At 34.3% G+C, this 26,866-nt stretch overlaps 1 protein-coding gene across 1 annotated transcript in view; it reads right to left on the reverse strand.

Moving 5' to 3' along the window:
• LOC133337821 (uncharacterized) overlaps positions 1-9,482 on the reverse strand; it is a gene marked incomplete at its 3' end in the record, with an annotated part of 53,769 nt that extends 44,287 nt beyond the window's left edge. The window contains exons 1-2 of the mRNA XM_061546025.1: positions 9,321-9,482; positions 2,936-3,069 (exon numbers count right to left, since the gene is read on the reverse strand). Of these exons, the coding sequence (XP_061402009.1) occupies positions 2,936-3,069; positions 9,321-9,452 (266 nt within the window). The remainder of the gene's footprint in view (positions 1-2,935; positions 3,070-9,320) is intronic.
• Positions 9,483-26,866: the final 17,384 nt, after the last annotated feature.

The raw sequence follows: 26,866 nt of genomic DNA on the forward strand, positions 1-26,866 counted from the left end.
TTATAATGGGGCACACACACAGAGACACAGATTGAAACATACAGTTTGTTTTTGACACACAGAAATTATGAAAGAAAGAAAAAAAGTAGGAAACAAAAAAGAAAAACATTTAAACAAACGAAAAATTAAAACATGATTTTTATTAAAAATTGTTTTTATTAGTAATTCGTTTTAATTGTTAGTTTGTTAGTAAAAAAATGGACGGTTAGGTATTTTTGATTGAAATTTAAAATTGAACACTACGTAAATATGGAAAAAATCAACTCTTTGAATTGAATGTTCACGATTATTTAAATATTTCTATAGAGAGGTATAATAATCGTATTTATCTAAATTGTAATTTATATTCTGATCACTTTAAGATTGACCAGTTTGGAAAAGTTAAGGCTATGCAGAATTCTCCGTTTCTGTTATATTGCGTTTTTTTTTCTCTAAAGTTTGGTCATTTTGTGGGCGATGTATCAAGGAGTGAACGTTTTTTTTTTAATTTTCGAACTTGATCTGAGCTTGGAAGGGGAATTGCGATGAGCAAAGTTTGGATAAACCGGTTACTCATTTTCTTAGCTATCCTGCGCACCAGTCAGGCAGCACATAAAACAAATTGAAAGGCCGTTTCTAAATCTACACCATATTGTCTAAAAACGATATTTCGATGAGGGACATATATTGTCGTATCATTAGACAGAGGCTGAGGGTGTTAGTTAAACCTGGAGGTAATGCGATAGTTTGATCACCGACCTTTAGGGCTTATTATCCGCGGACCAACACTGACAAGGTTATTTTCCCGTGCATAAACTAAATAACTCAGTGCCGGTCGGCGTCGTTGATCTGTCCACGAGTCACGCCCGTTTGCCATCCTGCGGTCGTGAGCAACAAATGTAGCTCTCTTGGCATTTATAATCGAGGTGTACCGCCAAAGAAGCAAATGATGAGTGAGAAGTGAGCAATGATATTGCTTAGTACACAGCAAAAAATAAGCAGCTATCTGTGGTACACAGGCGGAATCTGACCTGGATGAACCGGAAAACCAAGAGTGGACAGCAGAATAACGCCCAGAAGTATAAAACAGGTCAGTCGAATATGCAAACCCAAAGTAAAATGAGACTACCATGAGAATCTATCGACTAGTATCCAGAAGACGAGCGCTGCATCGGAAAGACGGGAATCTCAGGTGGACTAACTAGTCTGTACGAGAGAGTAAAGTGACAATAACTGGTAGCCCTATCTAGACCAGCAATAAGATCATGGAATACCTGCTACAAGGCTGATACTCAACCGACCTGGATTGGTTCGACGTTAAGGGCGCTTACCTAATGCCTCAATTTGAGACCTAAAAGAGTATAGAAGACCTGAAAAAACTACTAGTTATTGTATGCATAACTGAGAGAATTAACCTCAAGTGAGGAGAACGAGGCTTGGTCTCCATAAGAAGGGAATTAAACTCAATCTGGTGAGGAAAAAGGAAATTCCTCTACTATAAAAGGCAATCCTCTACTAAAAGGGGCAAAAACCTAACTCAAGGTGATGGTGCCAAGGAGAAGATGACAAACTCCCAAGAAAATAATTTATTGGAGCGCAAATGTTTGAGGTGACTGGAGAGGAAAACAAAGAAAAGTGTCAACGAAGTACTGATAGGTATCGATACTAATTCAGAGGACACTGACCTAACGAGATTCAAGAATGGAGTGTCTGTGTTCCGTTTTTCATATTTCTTCGAAGACTTCAGGTGAACAAATTGTGAGGTACCACTCTAAATTGACCATCCAACGAAGTTGGACAATTGTCGAAACCGAATCCAACGAGAACTATTATTTATGACTAGGTATTAAAGCAATATCGAATATATCCTGGCGAAAGAAGTCCCCAAAGATGCTTCTATGATACGCTATGTCACATGGCATTAGCACTTCAGCACGGCATCAAAACCGTTTTTGGACGACTTTTATTTAAGTGGGTATCTACCAAGATTGAATTCATTGGCCAGGTTTTATAGGATGGCCTTCATCAGCATACAAATATTTAAGTTCATCGTGATTCGTAATGCACGAGTTAATACCGATTTTATTGCAAAGTTATTTTTCAAGTCCCTGTAAAAAACACAATACATGGTCGTACGTCAAACTGAACTGGATACGTTTAGGTTAAAAACCAGTAAGCGGGACAGTATAGACAGACGGTGCGGACCATATAATACCCTACACCGCTTCCACTGCACTACCATATCATTCCTCCTACATCAATAGCAAAGTGAACATATACATCATATTTCTTATTTTTTTACAAGAAAGCCTTAGTACATTTCATCCGCTAAATATTTACCCAATTTTTTTTAAATTAGTCATGCTTATTCTTTATCCAGATCCCCTTAGGATAGGTTTAACGTCTACAATATATCGTGACCTATTCTATAATTACAAAATAATTAACTTCATTCCGACATGTGGAACTATTTTTCCTCCATCTATAATTTTCCACATTTATGGGCATTGGACTTGTATTCTCAATAATTTTTAACAAGTTAACACTTCCCAAATATCGATTAATTCCCTAGTAACATTTAACGTTGTAGTGTTCAATTTTTTTGGATTGGTTAGAAGAAAATAATTTAGTAAAAACATAAAATTTCATTTTAAACAAAATTTTGGAATCATTTTTATATTTTCAATTTTCTAACGCAACTTTAATTCTTTAACTTTTAAGTTAGGAAATTTTTAACACAACAAAATTATTTTAAACAAGCACAAAATATATACCAAAAAATATATAGAGAGGAAAATGAAATTTTACATTAATAATTGTTTTCAAATTTACTTCAAAATACTGGGTTGGGAGTTTTAGATTTCTTGTGGGAGGTTAAAAATAGAGCAAAAGCCTTACAAAAGGATAACTGATAAGCAGAGAACATATTTGTAAATATTCAAATTTTGATACTCACTTTGCATTTTTTGGCCTTCTTACTTCTATGGGGAAATCATCATCGAAATCCAAATTGAAATCTTCACCTAAATCACGTGGCACCAATGGGGTACGTTGATGGGCCGGACTTGTGTGATAGCCATCGCCATGCAGCTGTAGCATTGCATTTAATCAAATACAACATTTCATTTGTAGCAAAGAACAATTGTAAATATTTAGAGATGTAGTGTTTCGGATATTTTTGTGATGTTGTTTTTGTTGTAACAAATTTTTGTTCGTTTGTTGGTGGGTGGTTGGATGAGTGCGAGTACAGAAGGGAATCGATTTATGATTTATGTCCATTCGATCAACATCATTGTCGTCATCACAAATGTTTGCAGCATTGTTTTTGTTTATGGTGTGCGGCATATGTCGGCATCGAAGTGGAGGTCAAAAATTATGAACATTTGTTATGCATAAAGAGGGTGGTGTATGGGGGAAACAGAAGAAAAATATAGAAACTTGTTATTTTGTGTTTATTGTAAAATTCGTCCGATGCAAGTCTGATAGTTTTTTTACAAATCACTCAACAACATTCAGAGTTATTGTTATGGTTACAGGTTCCACACACGAACCAAAAACTTATATAACGTTGGATGTAACAACACATACGACCAAAGGCATTCAAAGAAAATTGGAATTGAATATAAACTAAAGAGATTTGATTTTCTTATTGTTGTTTTTTTGGAATGTAAACAATTTTAATAAAGAAAAGAATTTTGTTTGTTCTAAAAATGATATATGGCAAATGCGGGTATTTACAATATTCTAATCGAAAATTTTGTACTCATTAACCCATTTGATTTATGACGAAATTTTAAATTTATATCAATAAATTTTGCAAGTCAATTTCAGTTCCATATCTATAAAATTTGCATATGTTAAGAAATGGGTTAATAAATTAAATTTAATAAATATGCTAAATTATAAATTTATACAAAAGATAAAAATTCTAAAAATCATGCATAATCGAATTGAATAAATTATGCAAAACAATTTGTGAAAAAAGGGTTTTACTTTATATTTGAATTAATTAATTTTTTGTTTTTTTCTTTTTTTTTTGTAATTGTTTTCATACAGAGGAACAAATTTTATTTGCAGTTCAATTAACAAGTTTTAACTCCTAAATAAACACATTGGAATTAATGTCAATTTCTAGGGTCAGATAAAAAGACACCTAAAATCTGGACATAAGTCGTCAAAATACTAATTTCCGACTCTATAGAATCTATATATTTTTGATCAGGAAACACAATCTTAATTAAAATGATACATATGGATACACTAAGTGTATTTCCCCCATGGCAATTAATGTCAATTTCTAGGATCTGATGTTAAGGATTCTTAAAAATGTGGACATTTAATTCAGAACCGTCCACCATAATATGAAGGGTATATCAACTCGGTAATTCCGTTTATCAATATCGATCCATTTTAAGTTATTACCCCCTATGACGGTACCTATAAATGTTCGGTATATTCACGATATTGAACACGTTTTAAAAAGAATTGACAATAATGTAATATTTGGAGCTCTCACTGGATGGAAACTGATCATGAATGGTCCTCGTTTAGAGTACCCCCAATTTTGCGTATTTTGAAGGATTTGATGATGGATTTCCTCCGCAATGCTGTAATTCCGAATTGTGAAATTTCATTGGTTTCCATATTTCCCCACCCAAATCATGGGCCAATAAATATTAATCTATGTTATTATAAAATTTTATGAAAATTTACCATAAAAAGTTGCTGCAATGAAGGTGTTTTGCAGGTTAAGAAATATCGGGATATGTCAACATTATTGTTGTTTTTCCTAATTAATTGTCAGTTCGACCTAGCCAAATCTACGCTTTTTTCAATTGTTATTTTATTTTATCATTGCGCGTAGAATTTCATAACAGTCCATTATCGTATAGTTCAGACCTGGGTTGACTTCAAGATAATGCTTTGAAATGATATTCCCATATATTGGTATGACAAATGTCCCATATGGTACCATTTTCGATTAATTTGAAGGTGTTGGTCGCATTGCAAACCAAACAGCTATGTTTCGCAAAAATAGCCTGTTATAGGTTCATTTTTTGGCATAGTCCTTATACAAAGGTCCCCGCTCTATTTTCGGTGTTTTGAAAGTTTGAGTTGAATTCCCCAACGAACTGGCTGTAATTTGGCATATCGGGTTCTTGGAATGTATTTTATCACCAAATTCCCTGTAATTTGGCATTCCCGATTTCTGGTGATTAAAAATATTCTTTCCAGAAACTCGGGACCTCAGGTGGAAATCATCCTACAATTTTTGTTCAAACGATTATGAAGAAGTCCATCGAATAAGGCACACTATAGTGCATAATATCATCCTTTGAATGAGATTTGTTCTCGTTTCGATTGGTCCAAAAAAAAAAAAAAAAAAAAACGATTGCGGAGCTTTGAAGGACATGTATAAGTTTGTCACAGGTTACGAGTACTTCGAACGAAATTTGTTTGTGGAAGAAATACTTCAAGTAAATGGTCGTCTGGTCCTGACCCATAGTGTATAACTTTGAACCAGTAAGCAAAATTAACCACCACAGTACCTTAACTTCCTATGGATCTAATTCCCAGCCTGACAAAATTTCGGCTAAACTAGTGACGAGTTGGCTATTCGCCTTTTTGACCGACAATAACGTGGAATTAATGGGTCATACTCCGCACAGCCCTGACATAACATCAACAATTTTTGGAAAATCGCCGATTTTTGACCAAAATCTATGTTAAAAAATAAGGAAGGTCTTCGCCGATTGGCTTTATCCTAGTTCATACGATAGCTATACACTCACAGAGAAACGTGTAAAAATTTGGAATCGATTGGGTTATTAATTTTTGAGTTATCGTGCCCGCCATTCGCAAAAAAAAATGTTTAGAGAAAAACGCGTTTAAAGTTTGAGAAGCCCTTCAGCCGTCACTTGATGCTGACACAATAAATCGGCTATATCTTCAAGAGTTCTTGAGATTTTCACTTGAAATTTTGTAAGCACATTCTTTAATTAGTGTAGATTCGAATTATATCAACAAAACTGTTTACCCCGAGAATAGGGGGTCCCCTTAATTGTGACTGTTTGTGGTGGATGTACTACAGATGCTGGTAGCCGATAATTGTCCTAAATTTGCCTTGTTCAAATCGGGCATTCCATTCGCCTAATATTGGGTTTATAAATACTGAACATTTGGACACTTTTTGATGATGTACCAGAATCGATGAATCCCATCTTTGGAGTTGATCTAGGCTTTAAAAATATTACGATGGACTAAGTTTGACAAAATAGATAATCCATTCGCTTCAATTTTCCAAATATTGACCCTTTCATGGGTATGTACAGAATTAGTGGACCATATTTCACGGCTTGTTTAAAATATTATGTTTTACAAAGCTTATAAAATTATGTTCACCAACATTTTTGTGGGAGAGGTCCCAGAAGGAGTGGTTTGATATTCCCCATCTCCGAATTTTATTTAAGTTTGGAAGAAAAATTTTGCAAAGTTTGGATGAAATCGGTTACTCTCTTCGAAAGTTATCGTGTGCACCAGCCATCCAGACAGACTTATATTGGACTCCAAATTGTCTGAAATGGATTTGGTCCAAAGACACATAGGTTCTAAAATGAATAATTTGATGCGGTACATTTTGCCGTAGGAAAGTGTATAATCCATAAGGCTGAGTGTATAAATATTAGTACAAATTCTTGAAACAAATATTATAAAAAGAAAACTATTTTACTTTTTCAAATCGTGACTTTTTATACCCTTCACCACACTGTGGTACAGGGTCGATTTATGCATTCTAAGTCGATTATGTATGTCCGTCCGTCCGTCTGTTGATGTTAAATTGTAAACAAAGTACAGGTCGCATTTATGATCCGATTTGGATGAAAGTTGGCACAGCTCACTTATTTGGCCTAAGGACGAACCCTATTGAAATTGGAAAAATCGGTTCAGATTTAGATATAGCTCCCATATATATTTTCGTCCTATTTAAGGTAAATGGTGTACCAAAGTCCCTATATATCTCTCGATTTGCACGAAATTTGGTATAGCCTACTGACTTAGGTCTAGAATGATGTGTGCCAAGTTTCGTGGAAATCGGTTCGGATTTACATATAGCTCCCATATATAGTTTCGCCCGATTTTAGGTAAATGGTTTACCAATTTCCCTATATATCCTTCGATTTGCACGAAATTTGGTATAGCCTACTGAATTAGGTCTGGAATGACGTGTGCTAAGTTCCGCGAAAATCGGTTCAAATTTAGATATAGCTCCCATATATAAGTTCGCCCGATTTAAGTAAAAAACAACCAAGGTCCCTGCAAATCTTTTACACTAATTTTGGCACAACGTACTAAATTAAGTCTAGAATAATGTGTGCAAAGTTTCGTGAATATCGGTTCAGATTTATATTTAGCTACCATATATATTTTCGTCCGATTTTATGGAAATGATGCACTAAAGTAACCATATATGTTTCGATTTTGGTATATCGTACTGAATTAAGAATAGAATGATGTATGCAAATTTCGTCAAAATCGGTTCAGATTTACATACACCTCCTATATATTTTCGTCCGATTTTAAGTAAATAGTGCACTAAAGATGCATAGCTAGGCCGATTGACACAACGTACTGAAGTTAATATAATTTGATCGCTGGCCAAGTTCCTTGAAATCGGTTCAGATGTAGCATAGCTTCCATAAATAATTTTGACTTTTTCATGTAAATTGTACACCAAATAATAAATGTATGTCTGATTGATGTTAGTCGGTTTAGATATAGATAAATATCACATATTGAAATTCGTTCACATAAGTAAAATATACCCAAAGTGGTGAAGGGTATCATATAGTCGGCCCAGTCCGACTTTCCTTACTGGTTTAGTTTAAATTGTTGATTTTGTGCACTATTTAGGAGAAATTTTGGGCGTAAGATTTTTTTTCGACCGGCATCACTGCTTCGGATTTATACACAGGTTTTATTATTCGTTCTATTTAAGCCATATATTTAATTGAAAATGTTTCGGATTTTATGTTGATCAAACCTTGACCCTTTTTGTAGCATGTACCAGAGGAGAGGGCAGACGGGTCCCGCCTTCAGACTTGATCTAGGCTTGGTAAAGATAATAGGTTGTGAAACGTTTGGGTCAACTCGGACATTACCATCTTCTGATATTAGATTTATAAATATTGAAAATTTTTACCCTTTGTGGGGAAGGTATCAGAAGGAGTGGAGATTTGGTCCAAAGAAAGATGGGGTCTTAAACCAATATACCGATGAGACTCATTTCCACCGTATCAAAGTGTATATACCCTCATTAGCCATAAGGTTAAGGGTATAATCAATAGTTTGATTTTTAACTGGTTTCTGAATATATATTGCATTTGTAAATTGTTCCCCTGTGTGATGTTACTATTTCGCTAAAATTTATTGATTTAAATAAAATAATACATATCCAATATTTATATGTAGCGGTTTTCTGGTGTAAAATTTTTGGAGTGATTTTTGAGAAAATTTAATTTTTAACGAAAACTATTCAATTCCAATTTACAAGTGTTAAAATTTATAAATGAAATATGTCTGTAATGTTATCCAATTGAATGAGATGAAGTACAGAGCATGAAATGTATTTATGTATGTCATATATACAATGTTAAGATATTAGGTGTGTTTTCCCTTTTGGAATTTTGCGTCATATTTCAAATTTCACTAAATACCTCAGGACGCTAAAATATATTTGTCAGCATAAATTAAAACAAATGTTTAGCATATTTTAATTAATATAAATTAATTTATTCGACATCTCCCATTTGGGGAGAAACACACCTAATGTAAAATATGAAACAAATGTGTCAATAATGTATGTCATGTTTCGTATGATTGATTGTTTGATTGATAGATTGAATGATGAGTTGAGCAACTTAATTATAAAACTTAAACATAATAACAATAATAATCATAATAATTAATTAAAGATAAAGGGCCAACCATTACTCGTGCAAGGATATTAACTTTAATTTTTGTTTTTGTTGTAGTTTGTTTTTTCATTGGTACTTTTATTTCTGTATGATGACTGTTGTTGTGGTAATTTTTTGGGTCTGTAAAAGGTTTATGTTTTGGTTTAATTTTATTCATATTTTTTTAACGAGAGTATAAACACAGCAGCAAAACAACATAAACTGTAAAAATTCATAATTACAAAATTTTGTAAAGAAAGAAACTAGTGTTTAATTCGTTAAATTTCATTGGAAAAGGTTTAAAGAAAAAAACATTTGAAATTGCAAACAAATCCTTGTATCGAGTAGTTTTGTAGTTCTGGCCCCTACCTTGACTATAGTGCCGACCTGTTGCAATTCAGCCGATTGTCTATTGTCCAAAAGATTTGCACGCTCCATTTGTTCGAGTGGTAATGATTCACGATTTTGATCGTTCAATAAACGTTCTCGCATTTCATGTATGTAGGGACAACGCTGCATTCCTTTGGGTTGCCGTCTTTGTTAGAATGGAGGGGGGAGAGATAGGACAATTTGGGTATAGGGATGAAGGCAGGGATGGCCAAATACTTTATTGGTATATAAATAAGGCGTGGCGTTTTTGCGTTGTAGATTTTTTTCTTTCAAATTTTAAAGCTTCCAAATAAAGGGAAACTTTTGTTTATCTTATCCAAAAAAATGTTGTAGCTAAATTTTGATGTTGGTCGCTGCTGGTTGTATAATATAAAATTTTTTTGCAGGCTTTTCCTTTTGTAAAAAATTTAATAGGCAAAAATCAGTCGATTTTGTTGTTGAAATTCCATTAGCTTTGCTGAAGAATATTTGTTTTTATTGTTGTTGGTCAATCTGTAAAGAGAAAAAAAAACAAAAATATGTTAATTCAAAATGTTTTAAATATTTGAAATATTATAGTCTGACATTAATAATTTACAGTATCATTTAGTGTCGTTTTCATAAAAGTAGATTTGTTTAACATTGTTGCAATTTTTTCACATAATCATTCTACATTGCAAAATTTATGCCAGACATACTGTAAAATCATTTGCTGTCCGACTAAAAAAATTTCATAAATTAAATGAAAATTTAGGCCACATGTGCGGCTGAGATCATTATGGACAACCATCCATCCATTTATATGAGGATGGATAATTCATTTGAAAAAAAATGGAATAAAATCCAAATTTTGGATTTCCATTAATTTTTCAAGATTTTCAATGGGCTTGTAAATCAATACCAATGCTTGTTAAGGTTTGTAACTTTGCACATATATATTTGAAGATTTAAAAGAGAAGAAAAATAATTTACAAAAAATGTTTGTTATTGTTTTGTTGTTGTTTTTTGTAATTAAAGACAAGTCCTTATTTTTGATGACGGGCATGATAACTCCTCACAGGAACATCGGAATCCGAAAATTCCAACGGTGTTAGAAAGAGTACATGTCTGGCTCTCGTATAAACTAGGATTATTGACTTCCCTTTAAAATAACAAAATGGCGGACCTTTGAAAAAATATTTTTGGAAAAACGCCGGTTTTTGAGAAAACGCGTTTAAAGTTTGAAAAGCCGTTTAGCCGTCACATAATTCTGACACAATAAATCGGCTTCAAGAGGTCTTGAGATTTTCACTTGAAATTTTGTACGAACATTCTTGAACTAGTGTAAATTCGAATTAAATAAAAAAAAAAATTGACATCGAGAATGGGGGGTCCCCTTAAACAATTTTTTGTGAGCAACTTTGGAGGCGTGAATTCGTTTGAATATTTTTTGGGGGCAACTGTGAAGGCGTGGATCTCTTTAAATAATTTTTTGGGGCAAGAGTGAAGGCGGGGATTTCTTTAAATATTTTTGGGGCTACTATGAAGGCGGGGATTTCTTCAACTATTTTATTGGGTAAATGTGAAGCCGTGGGTTTCTTTAAAAAAATATTTGGGGCAACTTTGAAGGCGTGGGTTTCTTTAAAAAAATGTTTTGTTCTTTAAAAAAATGTTTTGGGGTGAAGGGGTGGCCAATGTTTATACCCTTCACCACACTGTGGTACTGGGTATTATGTCTTTGTGCATATGTTTGTAACAGGCAAAAGGAATCGAGATAGACCCATGGTTCATTTTTATAATATGCATAGAATCTCTATCTATGTTGCTTTACGCATGTCCGTCCGTCCATGTATTTTTGTGAACAAAGTCCAGGTCACATTTATGTTCCGATTTGGATGAATTTTTGCACAGTTCACTTATTTGGCCCAAGGACGAACCATATTGAAATTAGAGAAAATCGGTCCAGATTTAGATATAGCTCCCATATATAGTATCGTCCGATTTTATGTGAATGATGCATCAAACTCCCAATATTTGTCCGATTGGAACAAGATTTTGCACAACGTATTGACTTATGTTCAGACTGATGTCTGCAAAGTTTCATTAAAATCGGTTCCGACTTAGATATAGCTCCCATATATAGTCTAGTCCGATTTTATGTGAATGATGCACCAAACTCCCAATATTTGACCAATTGAGAAAACAATGTTGCACAGCGTACTAAATTAGTTCCAGACTGATATCTGCGAAGTTTCATTAAAATCGGTTCAGATTTAGATATAGCTCCCATATATAGTTTCTTCCGATTTTATGTGAATGATGCACCAAACTCCCAATATTTGTCCGATTGGAATAAAATTTTACACAGCGTATTGTATTATGTTCAGACTGATGTCTGCGAAGTTTCATTAAAATTGGCTCCGATTTAGACATAGGTCCCATATATAGTTTCGTCCGATTTAATGTGAATGATACACCAAACTCCCAATATTTGTCCGATTGGAACAAAATTTTGCATATCGAATGCAATTGAGGAAAGTATGATGTGCGATAAGGTTTGTTGAAATCGGTTAAGATTTTGACTTAGGTCTTATATATTTTCGTTCGATTTTATGTAAATGTGCACCGAAGGGCCTATGTCTGTTTGATTTACAAGAAATTTGCCAGAGGGTATTAAATTGAATATAAAGTGATAACAAAAGCAAATGGTGTATGCAACGGTTGCTCAATTAGGTCCATGTGTTTATATATAGCGCCCATACATAATTTGACTCGATGTCATACAAATGGTACACCAAAGAATCCAAGTCTGTCCGTTTGACATGCAATTTTTCATTGATTTCAAAATGGTATGTGTATGGGGGTTTTCAATTGGTTCAAATATCTATCTAGATAGCACATTTAATTACGCCCATTTCCATCTCAATGGTCCTCCAAAGATTCTATGTCTGTTCTATCTACAGAATATTGTAGATATTAACATCTCTTGTATGTACCCAAAGTGGTGAAGGGTATCATATAGTCGGCCCCGTCCGACATTCCTTACTGGTTTTATATGCCAAAATTTCTGCTTACGGTACGATGGAGTTTCTAGCTCAGTTTTCCAGCCTAATTGTCTGTAGTTCGGTATCAAATTTTTAAAATAATTAAACTGTGATTTTAAATACATTCTCAAAAACAAGTATGAGTTTTTTTTTAATTTCCACATACTGTGGTTTAATATAGTCCTACCCATCTGAATATTTAAATGTTTTGTAGTTGTGGTGTATTCACACAAAATTTCGTTAGAATTTTTTTATGATTGCAATAAATTATGGATAATAAAACAAACAGTACAAGCACGCACGATGGTTGATGGTTCATTATTAAAACCACCCAAGGGGGTTAGGGGTGAAGCGGGTGTAAAACAGATGAATTCAAAATGATTTTCTGGCCAAATGCCCATTTAGATTTTTGGTTTGGTGTAAACAAATGGCAATTTAAATGACCATTCATAAAAATGATACACCGCAAAAGTAGTTCATATAAAATTTTGGAATTTGTTGTTGTTTTTGGGTTTTGCGTATAAACAAAAGCCCATTGTAAACTATATATAATATATTCAGCAATGTGTGAAATAAGTGCTAAATGAAATATCATTGTTTATGGAGATTATTGTTTTTTTGTATTATTTTTGTTATTTTAGCTGAGAACATTTACATGAAATGTTCTTACAAGTGCAAAAGTTAATATTTTGAAATAGAAATTTTGGAAAATGTATAAATATATATTTTATTTAAAAGAAAAAAAACATGATGGGAATATTAAAAGTAATAAAGCGACGAGGATATGGAGCTTATCCTTGTTGAAGTTATGATAACCTATAACAAATTTTGGTTCGGCATCGATTCTGCAAACGTGTTGGTGATTCTGATTATCATCCTTTTGGTGTCAAGACCCATAATTTCATTCAGTAGTATTTTTCAAAATTTAAAAATAATATGGTATAATATTAGCCTAAAATTTAAAGTTCATAAAATAAATAAAATTAATTTAATTAATTAAATAAAATTCTAATAGACCTCATTAAAAAATCCAAGTACAATTAATTTTTGGTCACCTCCATTATTGTCTCTCCCAATAGTTATATTATTCTTATATATTCCATCATTAATAATTTTTTTAATACCATCGGAAATAATTAAAATTAGCAGTTTTTTTTCGCATTTTGTAATGCCTGACAAAATTTCATTGCAATTAAAATGCTATCAAATGACAAAACCGGCAGCCAACTGCTGATGATCTCACAACAAACATCTAGAAATAGAAATTGAACTTTTTTATGTCAGCTGAGTTTATTTATTATTATTTTGTTGTTTTTGTGTGTGTGTTTTTTTTTTCTAAAATTCTCATATATGGAAAGTTAAATCGTATTCGCACAGAGACAATTCAACCGGCAAACAAAACGCAAAAAAACACAGCACAGACAAATAATAAATGAATAGAGAGAGAGACACAGACAAAAAATACATTAAATACATTTCTGTTTTGGGAATTTGAAATAAATATCAATACGAATGGCAAAAATGGAAACAAAAAACCTGAAAAAGTTCACGTAATCACCAAAAAAGCGTAAACAAAACATGAGACAACTTTAAAGCAGTTTTGCAAAAAAAAACCAGTAAGGAAAGTAGTAAAGTCGGACGGGGCCGACTATATGATACCCTTCACCACTTTGAGCATATTCAACAGATGAAATAGAAGCTATATCTAAATCTGAACCGATTTCAACGATTTCAGGAAACTTAACACACATCATTCCAGACCTCATCCATAACGCAGTGCCAAATTTCGTGCAAATCGAAAGATATATAGGGACTTTGGTAGACCATTTACATTAAATCGGACGAAAATATATATGGGAGCTATATCTAAATCTGAACCGATTTTCAGGAAACTTAACACACACCATTATATTCCTAATTGATTACGATGTGCCAACTTTCGTGCAAATCGAAAGATATATAGGGACTTTGGTGCACCATTTAAATTAAATCGGACGAAAATATATATGGGAGCTATATCTAAATCTGAACCGATTTTCAGGAAACTTAACATACATCATTCTATACCTAGTTAAGTACGCTATGCCAAATTTCGTGGAAATCGAAAGATATATAGGTACTTTGGTGCCACGTTTACCTTAAATCGGACGAAAATATATATGGGAGCTATATCTAAATCTGACCCGATTTTCACGAAACTCAGCACACATCATTTTGGACCTCATTCAGTACACTATGCCAAATTTCGTGCAAATCGAATGATATATAGGTACTTTGGTGCCTATATCGGGCGAAAATATATATGGGAGCTATATCTAAATCTGACCCGATTTTCACGAAACTCAGCACACATCATTTTGGACCTCATTCAGTACGCTATGCCAAATTTCGTGCAAATCGAATGGACCTAATTCAGTACACTATGCCAAATTTCGTGCAAATCGAATGATATATAGGTACTTTGGTGCCTATATCGGGCGAAAATATATATGGGAGCTATATCTAAATCTGACCCGATTTTCACGAAACTCAGCACACATCATTTTGGACCTCATTCAGTACGCTATGCCAAATTTCGTGCAAATCGAATGATATATAGGTACTTTGGTGCCTATATCGGGTGAAAATATATATGGGAGCTATATCTAAATCTGAACCGATTTTTCCCAATTTCAATAGGGTTCGTCCTTGGGCCAAATAAGTGACCTATGCCAAATTTCATCCAAATCGGATCATAAATGCGACCTGTACTTTGTTCACAAAAATACATGGACGGACAGACGGACAGACGGACAGACGGACGGACGGACGGACGGACAGACGGACATGCGTAAATCGACTCAGAAAGTGATTCTATGCATATTCTCAAAAGGAACCATGTGCCTATCTCGTTTCCTTTTGCCTGTTACAAACATATGCACAAAGACATAATACCCTGTACCACAGTGTGGTGAAGGGTATAAAAAATGGTAACTGAAAGAACAACTGCACGCCAATGTTTAGAAATTCTGCCGGTGAAAAGGGGGAGGAAAGGAAACAGAAAAAGTAAACAAATAAATTGTTCAATACACTAGTCTACTGGAATTTTACAAAACATCGAATGGAAGCTACCTTCTATACACATTAAGTTGGAATTCTATATAGAAGTCTACAGTTCTGGCTCCTGTAAAAGGAAGGCTGATCTCCTAGAAACAACACAGTCCTAAAAATAAATAAATAGATATAGAATAAAATAGGGTTTCATATTAAAGGAATGATCTTCTTCTACAGAAATTATACATATCCAGCCTTCTGATCTTCTCTCTACAAATCCATATTTTTTTTATAGATTTATAACTGTCCTAACAATTGAAAATAAATGTATTAAAAGGTGAAATTCTGAGGACGGCGATTAATATTATGCTAAATAGAACACGTAATTATTGATCTGCACTATATTGTTAATAGCATTTTCTAAAATACTAAATTTCGGATGGAAAATATAACTTAACTTTGTCGTATATAAAATTAATGCGGGAATTGCATTTTCGGAAATACTAAATAGTCGAAATTTCGGTTATGGGTAAAATCGCCAAATTCCGAAAATAGGAGCTAACTTTATATGGAGTATCCAAAGCATGGATATATTTCGCATTCAATATTAACAAGTAGATATGAAATTCCAACTAGTATCGGTCTACTACTTCTGGTATTTCCCACCAATAATAGTCAACATGTTGCTGAAATTTATAATATTTTAACTAACCCTTCACAACTTTGGAAAATGGGACTTGTCGATCCACTCCTTCTAGTAGTGTAGTAGTAGTCGATTTTCATAAACCCTAGATAACCAATTTTTATCATTAAAGAAATTTTGAAATGCAAGAAAAAAGATGATAATCGCTTGGTGCCAAGTCCGGACTGTATGGCGGATAAAACTTCCCATGCTCCCGAAGTTGATGTGTGTGGCTTTGCATTTGCCTGATGGAACACGACACCTCTCCTGTTGGCCAATTCTAGCCGTTTTTGTTCAATTGCTTTCTTCAAACGGCCCATATGTTAACAGTAGAGATCCAAATTTAGCGTTTGGCCATATGGAAGCAAAACTCATAATAAATAATCCCCTTCCAGTCCATAGCAGAAACTTCCTGGCCGTTAGTCCTGGTTTGATCACCGTTTGAGGTGCTTCACCGCTCTTTGGCCACGATCGTTTTCGCACAGGGTTACCGTATGTGATTCATTTTTCAACTCCAGTCAAGAAATGGGTCTATCTCATTCCGTTTAACCAAAGCTTCGCAGATGAAAATTCGATCCATCCTATTTTTTCGGTTAATTGGCGTGGAACACAAACATCGATCTTTTTATACCCTATACAACTATTTTGTCAGGTTATTATAGCTTTGTGCAGCCCCAAGAGTTTGTAACGGTCCTAGAACCACCTTTAAGTCTCGACTAGCTGAGTCGATCTAGAAATGTGTGTCCTTCCGTCCGTTATAATTTGTAAACGCGATACAGGCCACACTTATGGACCAATCTTCGCGAAATTTTGTATGTAGGATGGGTTGATATTTAGGGGGTGAAATGGATACTTAATTTTTGTCAGTTTTTCTAGTCGCTCCAGAGGCCACAATTATGGCCCAAACGAATTTTTACATGGAGAAGGGGATCGAGCCAAAGAATAAGCATGCTTATTTTTATAAAGATTGGTCAATATTTTGCGGGTCAAATGGACCCTGACTTTTGTGTGAAAAATGACAAAATTTGTATTCTATGGCGTATATATTTACCCATGGAGGAAATAGACCCGAGAAGTTGATAATATATACAAGAGGAGTTGTTGACCTTTAAATTGATACAAATTATGTTGTCGTATGTACTTGGATGTGGGAGTTACACTTAAATATTTAAAGGTGCTTACGTATTCATATAGTATTTAGTAACCCATTACCACACTAGAGGGCGGAAATATAGTTCTGGTCGCTTTGGGGTGAATTAGACCGAAAACTTAATTTGTTTGTGTTTTTTTTTCGAGTCGATCTATAGGCCACAATTGAAAGCCGAACATCACAACACAACCCACGGCGATGGGAATCTGAACAAGTAATTAGAAGAGCTGTATTGAATATTAGTAACATTTGTGGACCCCAAGTCGGTCAAGAGGGTGCAAATATCGCGAAATATTGCCCAAGCAAGTAAGTTCTGTAGGGTATCATATGGTCGGCCCCGTCCCACTATACTGCTCCGCTCACTGGTCTTGAATCTAGCTTTGTGCGCATTAGCAATCCAGCCAGACAGACGAACGGATATTTGTAAATCGGCATCAAGTAGGCGGAAACCGGTTTGATCCAAAGAAACATGTGGTCTAAAACCAATTTGGCTGAAGGTATAAAAATACTTGGGACCAAAAAAAATTCGGGTACTTATGTTGGAACATTTGGCTGGACATTCAGAAATGTTGATCAATATTGAACATTATCTGTACCGAAGACAATGTGCGTGGAACTACTAAATTGCCTAACAAGACCTATGTCAAATGAACATTTTCTGTACCTAAGAAAATGTGCGTGGAACCATTAATTGCCTAACAAGGCCTATGTCAAATGTGCGTGGAACTATGGGTATATACAGCATACATCACTTATCAACATCACGATCGTATTTTACAAGCCTTTATTGAATGATGGTCAAAATGTGAGTGATATAACGAGAGCATGCCTATTGCACGTCGACCACCGTTGAATCCATATAACACGTTTCCTATAGAGCTGTAGTATGGTGCTTCATCGCCATAAAAATATTGAGTGCACTTTTGTAATGATCGCATAAATTTAATTAATCCCAACACTACACATTAAAAATGTCATACTTTCCAATGGAAATGTCAGATGGCTACGTTTTACGTAGGTCAGAAAAATATATAATAGACTTCGTATATATGTACCAATTTTAAAGCTATATCGGGATTATTAATGACAAAAAATTGGTTTTGCAGACGGGTTTTTTTGGTAGGGTATAACATGTTTTCATTTTGTTGGCCAGTGTTTACCTGACATCACGTTCCGCACAGTTAAATACACGTTTATGGAGATGATCATTAGCAAATAAAAAACAAAGCAGTTACACGAACAAATTAACAAAACGAAATAACAAGAATAACAACAGCAACAATTTTAAACAAAATAAATGTTCTAAACTGAAGTGTTGTTCGTTAAAGTTGTTGTTGTAGTTGTTATTATTTCATGCATTCAAAAATGTGCCACTGACAGAGTGACTGACTAACTACTAACTAAAATGCATTAAACTATTGAAAATGCAACACCATTGTTGGGTGTATATGTGTGTGGCCCAACCCATCGGGGGCTAGATGGTTTGGCTGCACTGAATGAATGACTGAATGAACGAAGCAATGGGGAATGAAATGAAGTTTTTCCTTTTTTGCTGGGTTTTTATTATTATTTAATGTGGTTAGGAGGTTTTGATGTCTGTTTGGTTGGTTTGTAGCGGGAGATTTACGTATATACGAATATGCATGTTGTAGCCAGTGGTAATTGTTACAATGATAATGACAAACCGTATAAAATTACACTTGGACACTCGTGATGTTCAATGATCTTTGCATAAAAATACTCGATTTTTGTTGCTTGTTATGTCCATCCATGTGCTTGGCATGTACATATGTTATTGTTGTTAGTTTTTGTTCAGTCAGTTTTTCTTTTAGTTGGTTTATTTTTTCAAGCAGGGTAAAGATCGCCTAATATTTAGGCGATGAAATGAAATATTTTTTATGACGTGTGATAATTATTTAACACAAAACTTTATTTTTGTTGCAAAAATGTAAATTTTAATATTCTGGCTGCTCCATAGGCCGCAATTATGGCCCAAACATTACGATTTTGTACATGGAGAAGGGGATCCGACCAAAGAATAAGCATGCCTATTTTGATAAAAATCGGTCAATATTTAGCGGGTCAAATGGACCCAGACTTTTGTGTGTAAAATTACAAAATTTGTATTCTACAGCGTATAGATTTACCCCTGAAGGACATAGAGCCGAGAAGTTGATTGTATATCTTATATTGTATATATTATATTGTCGTATGTACTCGGATGTGGGAGATACACTTAAATATTTACAGGTGCTTACGTATTCCGATATTATTTAGTAACCCATAACCACACTAGAGGGCGGAAATATATTCTGAAATTTTCCATGAGGAACCAGGTATGGTCAAGGACAACGCCTATACTTTTCGTTGATGATCAGATAATAATTTGTGGACGAAGTGGACCGAAAACTCAATTTTTGTGTGTTTTTTTCGCGTCGATGTGGCCTATAGCCACAATTGAAAGCCGAACATCATAAGACAACCCATGGTGAAGGGAATATAGACAAGTAATTAGAAGGGCTGTACTGAATATTAGTAATATTTTTTGACTTCTAGACGGTCAAAAGGGTGAAAATATCGAGAAATATTGCCCAAACTCAGAATATAGAACCACTCAAAGTAAGATGATGGCCTGAAAAAAATTCTTTAATAGATCCACGCCTCATATGATGGCCTAAAAAAAATTCTTTAAGAGATCCACGCCTCATATGATGGCCTGAAAAAAATTCTTTAATAGATCCACGCCTCATATGATGGCCTTAAAACTTTCCTTAATTAACCCATGATGGCCTTAAAACTTTCCTTAATAAATCCACACCTGATATGATGGCCTGAAAAAAAATTTTTAATAAATCCATGAGACCGGGACGAATGGCCTGGATCGCCAGCGAAGGTGTGGTTTGTTCATACTTTAATACGGAATTCAACAATAGTTATTATCTGTGTCCAAGAAGGTAACCGATGTTCAACAAAGCATTTGGCATTGATTATCATATTTTTTCCTTTTCGATTCTATTTTAAATCCATTGAAAATAATCATTGCAATGTACCTCTCTTTTGTACCCATTAAAACTGTAAATCATGTCAGGGTCACATACGCATTTCCAGTTCATAATCAGCAACTAAATTCACAACATCTTTATTTATTGCACATTAATCGATTAACTGCAATAAAAAAAATCTACTATGCAACGATAGATAGACCGTCCCACTTTCACACGCAAATGAACAAAATAAAATAGTTAAAGCAACATCAATTTATAAAGTCTATTTTCAATTTCAAGGATGTTCTACTTGGGTGCAAATTGTACACACACACATACAAACTCAGTTTCCTCACAGATATACAATGTCTGTCAGTTCAGCATAATCTCTTCCTCCCTCTTTTGAGCCTATTAAATATGTTGATGATGCTTGCATTTATGTTTCCTATTACAAAAAAAACTGACTTAACTTTAACATAAAATAAAAGAAGTGTGATATACACCTAGACAGGGCTCTTTGCTGTCTGTATTATATTATGTTATCCTTGAAACACTTTGCTGCTGTTGCCATTGCCTTTTTTATTTATTTGTAGCCTCTTTGATGAGAAGGGTGCAAAGCAACAATTATTAGACCTTATCATAATATTACAATGTCGACATGTATCCACATCAAGTTGACTTGGTAGACAGGTTTACATCAACATGCTTACAGATATCCTTGTTGAAGGATATATTAGGTGGGGGAAGGATTAAACTAATTATATTTAAATATGGAAAATGTATATTATTTTTTTTAGAAAGATACAAAAATCTGTTAATAAAAATGATGGTGAATTCCTTGGAAAACATACATAACAAAAAAGGATTGACTACATACATATGTATGTGTGACAAAATCACAATAGAGCACTTAATACTACTCCTTAAAGGGTTAATATTGAAAACAGGGTATATCGAAATATCTTTATAAATATAACATGACTAATTGATAATCGAGATCCTGACGAAATGGCTAGAATTAGAATTAATTGAAATTTTGCAGTGCGTACAATATTAGTGCGTAAGTGTGTGATAAGACTGAACGATAACATTGATATTTTAAAATCTAGATTAGAAACGGGGTGTAGCGTATATTTCCCGAAGTGGACTGAATATTCTTACTTAAAATGTTCACAAACAAATTTGATTTTGTGATGGCACATTTTGTGTAGAGTTGACGTTTGGGATAAATTACAGAAATTCAGCATTGAAGACACTGTTGATGTATGGAATTAGAAGTAGGCGGTTCTGTCAATTTTTGTATAAGTTCGTAGTAGTACAATGAAGGCAGAGAAATAAATATTGAATTTTATGGCGTATATAGCTTTTGATGTAGAAATACTGTTTTGGAAATCCCAACGGCTGAAATTTAGAATTTTGGGTTCTCAGATTTCAAAATATCTCCTCGCACGTCGGTGCTTTGACATTGTCCCAATATAATAGTCGCGTTCTATTTAAGGTATATAAAAGATCTTATATTCCACGGTACAGGTTCTAAACTAAATTGATTTAATATCCTATACAGGGTTCTCGGAGAAAATTAATTATGCCGAATGAGGGACGAAATATAGGTTTTAGATCCCAAGCTTCTTTTTACCAAATCCGTTTCAGACAATTTGGAGTCGATTTACAAATGACGGTCTGCCCGGTGCGCACCATAACTGTCGAGGGATTTCATCCAATCATTGCACACCGTAATATTTTTTCCAAACTCAGTTCAAGTTCGAAGATGGGGAATATCGGTACACTCCTTCCGGTACCTCCCCCACAAAATGGTCAAAATTGTGCAATAATTTAAATTTGATAATATGATGTAAACGTACTATCCAATTTGAACTAAACTTTGTAGAACATTTTATCTTTACAAATCCCAGATCAAGCCCATTGGTGCACTCCTTGTCGTAACTTCTCCACAAATGGTCAAAATTGTCAATATTAACAAATCGAATATTAGGCGAAAGAAATGTCCGATTTGAACCAAACTTTGAACAACAACTTTACCAAGCATACATCATATCCGAAGATGGGACTCATTGGTCCACTGCTTCTGGTGCCTCTTCCACAAATAGTAAATTTTTTCAGTATTTATAAATCCTGGAGTGTCTGATTTAAACCAAAGGATGCACAACCTTGTATCTTTACCTAGCTTAGATAAAGTCCGCAGATGGGATCCATTAGTCCACTCCTTCTGGTACCTATCCCACAAATAGTCAAAATTATCAATATTTCCAAATTTAATATTACTCAAAAGCAATATCCGATTTGAAACAAACATTGCACAAATCATTATCTTTACCAAGCCTAGATTAAGTCCGAATATGGATTAATTGGTCCACTAATTGGGTAAAAATTTTAAATATGTATAAATCCAATATTAGGCGAAAGGAATGTCCGATTTGAGCCGCACTATGCACATCCTATAATCATTGCCAAGCCTAGATCAATTCCGTCGGCCCTCACCTTCTGGTGTTTCGCACACAAATATTTTATAAACGTGTAAAATTAATTTGATGCGAATTGAATAATCGATTTGATCAACTTTAAATCGGAAACCTAAGATCTGTGTGTAATTCCGAAGACCTCTGCAAACCATAGGCTGTGGGTATATATATCTGTCGGCTACACAGACTTACATTTTTGTACTTGTTAATATACGCAAATGTTTGTGTATAACCCCAATATAAAGGTCCCACTCCTTTTCAAGGTCCCCATTCTAAACTAAATTCCTTTAAAGGGTTCTCAGAGAAAAAGACTTTTAATTGAGGGTCTATGTTTCAACCCAATTATAAAGGACACGATATTCGAGCGTTTTCTTATCGAATAAACTCTCGTTTAGAAAGCCGCATTTTTTTAGTATTTCAAGTCCCATATAAAGGTAAAGCCCCATCTTAGGTATTTTCAAAGTCCCATTAATATTTACCATTTTCCCCATAGGTTATATTATTGATCGGAATAAACTTCTATGTCGATTGAGCTATGTCCATTTATCTTTCTGATCGATTGGCAAACATTTCCATTCAAATATTTTTTTATACCCTTCACCACACTGTGGTACAGGGTATTATGTCTTTGTGTATATGTTTGTAACAGGCAAAAAATAATCGAGATAGACCCACGGTTCCTTTTGAGAATATGCATAGAATCACTTTCTGAGTCGATTTATGCATGTCCGCCCATGTACTTTTGTTAACAAAGTACAGGTCGCATTTATGATCCGATTTGGATGAAATTTGGCACAGGTCACTTAATTGGCCCAAGGACGAACCCTATTGAAAATGGGAAAAATCGGTTCAAAATTAGATAAAGCTCCCATATATATTTTCGTCCGCTTTACGGTAAGTGGTGTACCAAAGTCCCTATAATATTTCGATTTGCACAAAATTTGGTACAGAGTACTGAATTAGGTCCAGAATGATGTGTGCTAAGTTTTGAGAAAAATCGGGTCAGATTTAGATATAGCTCCCATGCATAGTTTTGACCGATTTAAGGTAAATGGTGCACTAAAGTCCCTATATATCTTCCCATTTGCACCAAATTTGGCATAGAGTACTGAATTAGGTCCAGAATGATGTGTGCCAAGTTTCGAGAAAATCGGGTCAGATTTAGATATAGCTCCCATATATAGTTTCGTCCGATTTTATGTGAACGATGCACCAAACTCCCAATATTTGTCCGATTGAGACAAAATTTTGCACAGAGTGCTGAATTAGGTCCACATTAATTTCTGCGAAGTTTTGTTGGAATCGGTTTAGATTTAGATATAGCTCCCATATATAATTTCGTCCGATTTTATGTGAATGATGCACCAAACTCCCAATATTTGTCCGATTGAGACAACATTTTGCACAGAGTACTGAATTAGGTCCAGACCGATGTCTGCGAAATTTTGTTAAAATCGATTCAGTTTTAGATATAGCTCCCATATATAGTTTCGGTCGATTTTTTATGAATGATACAGCAAATTTGTCAACATTTTGCATAGCCAATGCATTTGAGGAACAAATTATATGTGATAAGGTTTATTGAAATCGGTTCAGATTTTCATATAGGTCTTATATACATTTTCGTGCTATTATACGTAAATGGTGCACCGAAGGGCCTATGTTTGTTCGATTAACACGAAATGTGGCAGAGGGTATTAAATTGAATATTGAGTGATAACAAAAAAAAAAAATTGTATGCAACGGAACATCTCTTGTATGTACCCAAAGTGGTGAAGGGTATCATATAGTCCGACTTTTGAGCTTTCCGTACTGTTTTTTTTTTTTTTTTTATAGAAGTCACATCCTTTTGCGATTCACCCCAATAAAATTACATTATCCCTTTAGTGAATGCCTTTGATTTCACAGAACTTTGACATTGTGTAAAAGCGTATATACATATATATGTAAAGTTACACTAGCTCAAAACACACACACATACATACCCATTCATATATGAAATTTACATTGTTCATCGATACAAAGGCAGCGACTTGTTATGTGTTCTTAACACTTTTTCCAGCGTGTGTCAGTTATTTTTAATGACCTGATTTGATTATCTTTTCTCGCTTACATTGTTCATTATTATGAAATAAACTTTATTAAAAAATACTAATAAGAATAGCTGCAGCGACAGCGACATGAGTGAGGGGGGGAGTTCTAGAACACTACACGAAGAACCTCTTACACCAGTGCTGGTATCCCCATGGATTATTAAAGTGTAAGTGATTTACACCATTGAGGAGGCGATGATGAACAGACCAACATTGTAATTCAATTTTCTTGTCATTAATGACTAGTGGTGTTGTGGATATTAGTTGTTGTTATTACATATTGCCAACATCATCGTGTCATTGTTATCCTGAGGATAAATCTGGGTTATTGGATTTGTTTGGGACAATATGGTCATTTGTAGAAGATTTTAAAGAAAATAATTTACGATATATTTGATTTTAGTATTTAAATATTTAAAGCTCTGTATACACATTTTGTAATTAATGTGCTTCACAAAACTAATTCCTATTTTTTACGGAGTTGTACGCTGTGTTATTTTTTTACTTCTTCTTTAAATTAACAATATTGTGCGGGAGAAAACCAAACAAAATATACAAAAATCGTGACCACCACAATAACAAACCATTTAAAATCACGAAGTTCATGACCTCCTACAACACCGAAAAACAAAAACAAACGAAGTGCTCATTAGAAAAGAAACTACCCTACAATTTTGAATTGTTGAACAACAATCCGTTTGCATCATCGTCATCATCACCATCTCCACCATAATTATCGTTTACACCATTTAATTTGAAACTAATAATTAAACGTAACGACGGCATGACTTCCTGCTTCCTCAAGAACAATAAAGAAAATCTTCGCCAGCAAAAATTCTATTTATTCTAATTTGTTCTCAAATCCACAAAAAGTGAAAGAACGCACAAATTACAAAAAAATAAGAAGAATACAATGATGGAACTATAATGGGAAAATTACAATTCCAGCACACCGAAAAAATAAAAACAAATGTACGCATCGTTACTGTATACGAGAAAGTAAACAAAAGAGATTCTCCGATCTTCTATGCGAGTTTCTGCTCTATTAAATAGAACGTGCTTGTATTTCGAAAAAAGACAATAGCGAAGGTATGGTCGGGCCCCGCCACCATCACCACCAATTATTTATGCTGGCAAAAAAAAAAACTGTTGCGCCAGCCAGCCATCTATAGTGGCCCTTCAAATGCGTCTATTGTTTAGGAATTCTATCGTTTCATACTTAAACATTTGCTTGCACACTTTGTTCGGTGGTATTTATATCAAAGATATAGTGTTGTAAACAAGCTAGTAATTTGTCCCCCTCTTCTTCTCTTATCCATTTGAGAATCTTTAGAATTTTTTAGATGCAAAGAAGAAAATCTTAAGTGAGATAGGCATGTATTAGGTTAGAACAAATCTGGATTAAGGAATCACCAAATCACGATTTGAAATTTCGACGATTTTCTAACGGAAAATAAGGACATGGAAGCAGAACAATTCAAAATTTAATACCAATTTGAAAACGCAAAAAAAACTGAAAGAAGTATATATAGGGGCTGTATCGAAAACTGAACCCATATTCTAATTTATACCCATTTGAAGACAACTTAGAATGCGCCATATAGGTGAAATCAATATTGGTCCTAGACCCACCTTTAAGTATACCGATCGTCATATCTCAACTAGCTGAGTTGATCTAAACATGTGTGTCCGTCTGTCCGTCTGTCCATTATAATTTGTAAACACGATACAGGCCACAGTTATGGACCAATCTTCACGAAATTTTGCATGTAGGATGGGTTCTGGCCAATGAAGACCCCTATTGTTTTTGGAAAAGATTGGTTAATATTTAGGGGATGAAATGGACCAAAAACTTTATTTTTGTCGGGTTTTCTGGTCGCTCCAGGCCGCAATTATGGCCCAAACACCGCAAATTTTGGCATGGAAAAGGGGATCGAGCCAAAGAATAAGCATGCCTGTTTTGATAAAGATCGGTCAATATTTAGCGGGTCAAAGGGACCCTAACTTTTGTGTGAATAATGACAGAATTTGTATTATATAGCGTATATATTTACGACTGAAGGACATAGACCCGATAAGTTGATAGAATATTCAAGAGGAGTGGTTGACCTTTAAATTG

This window comes from Musca vetustissima, unplaced genomic scaffold (genome assembly GCF_032173495.1).
Source record: "Musca vetustissima isolate MV318-11 ecotype Yass unplaced genomic scaffold, APGP_CSIRO_Mvet_v1 utg77645, whole genome shotgun sequence".
Taxonomy (NCBI): domain Eukaryota; kingdom Metazoa; phylum Arthropoda; class Insecta; order Diptera; family Muscidae; genus Musca; species Musca vetustissima.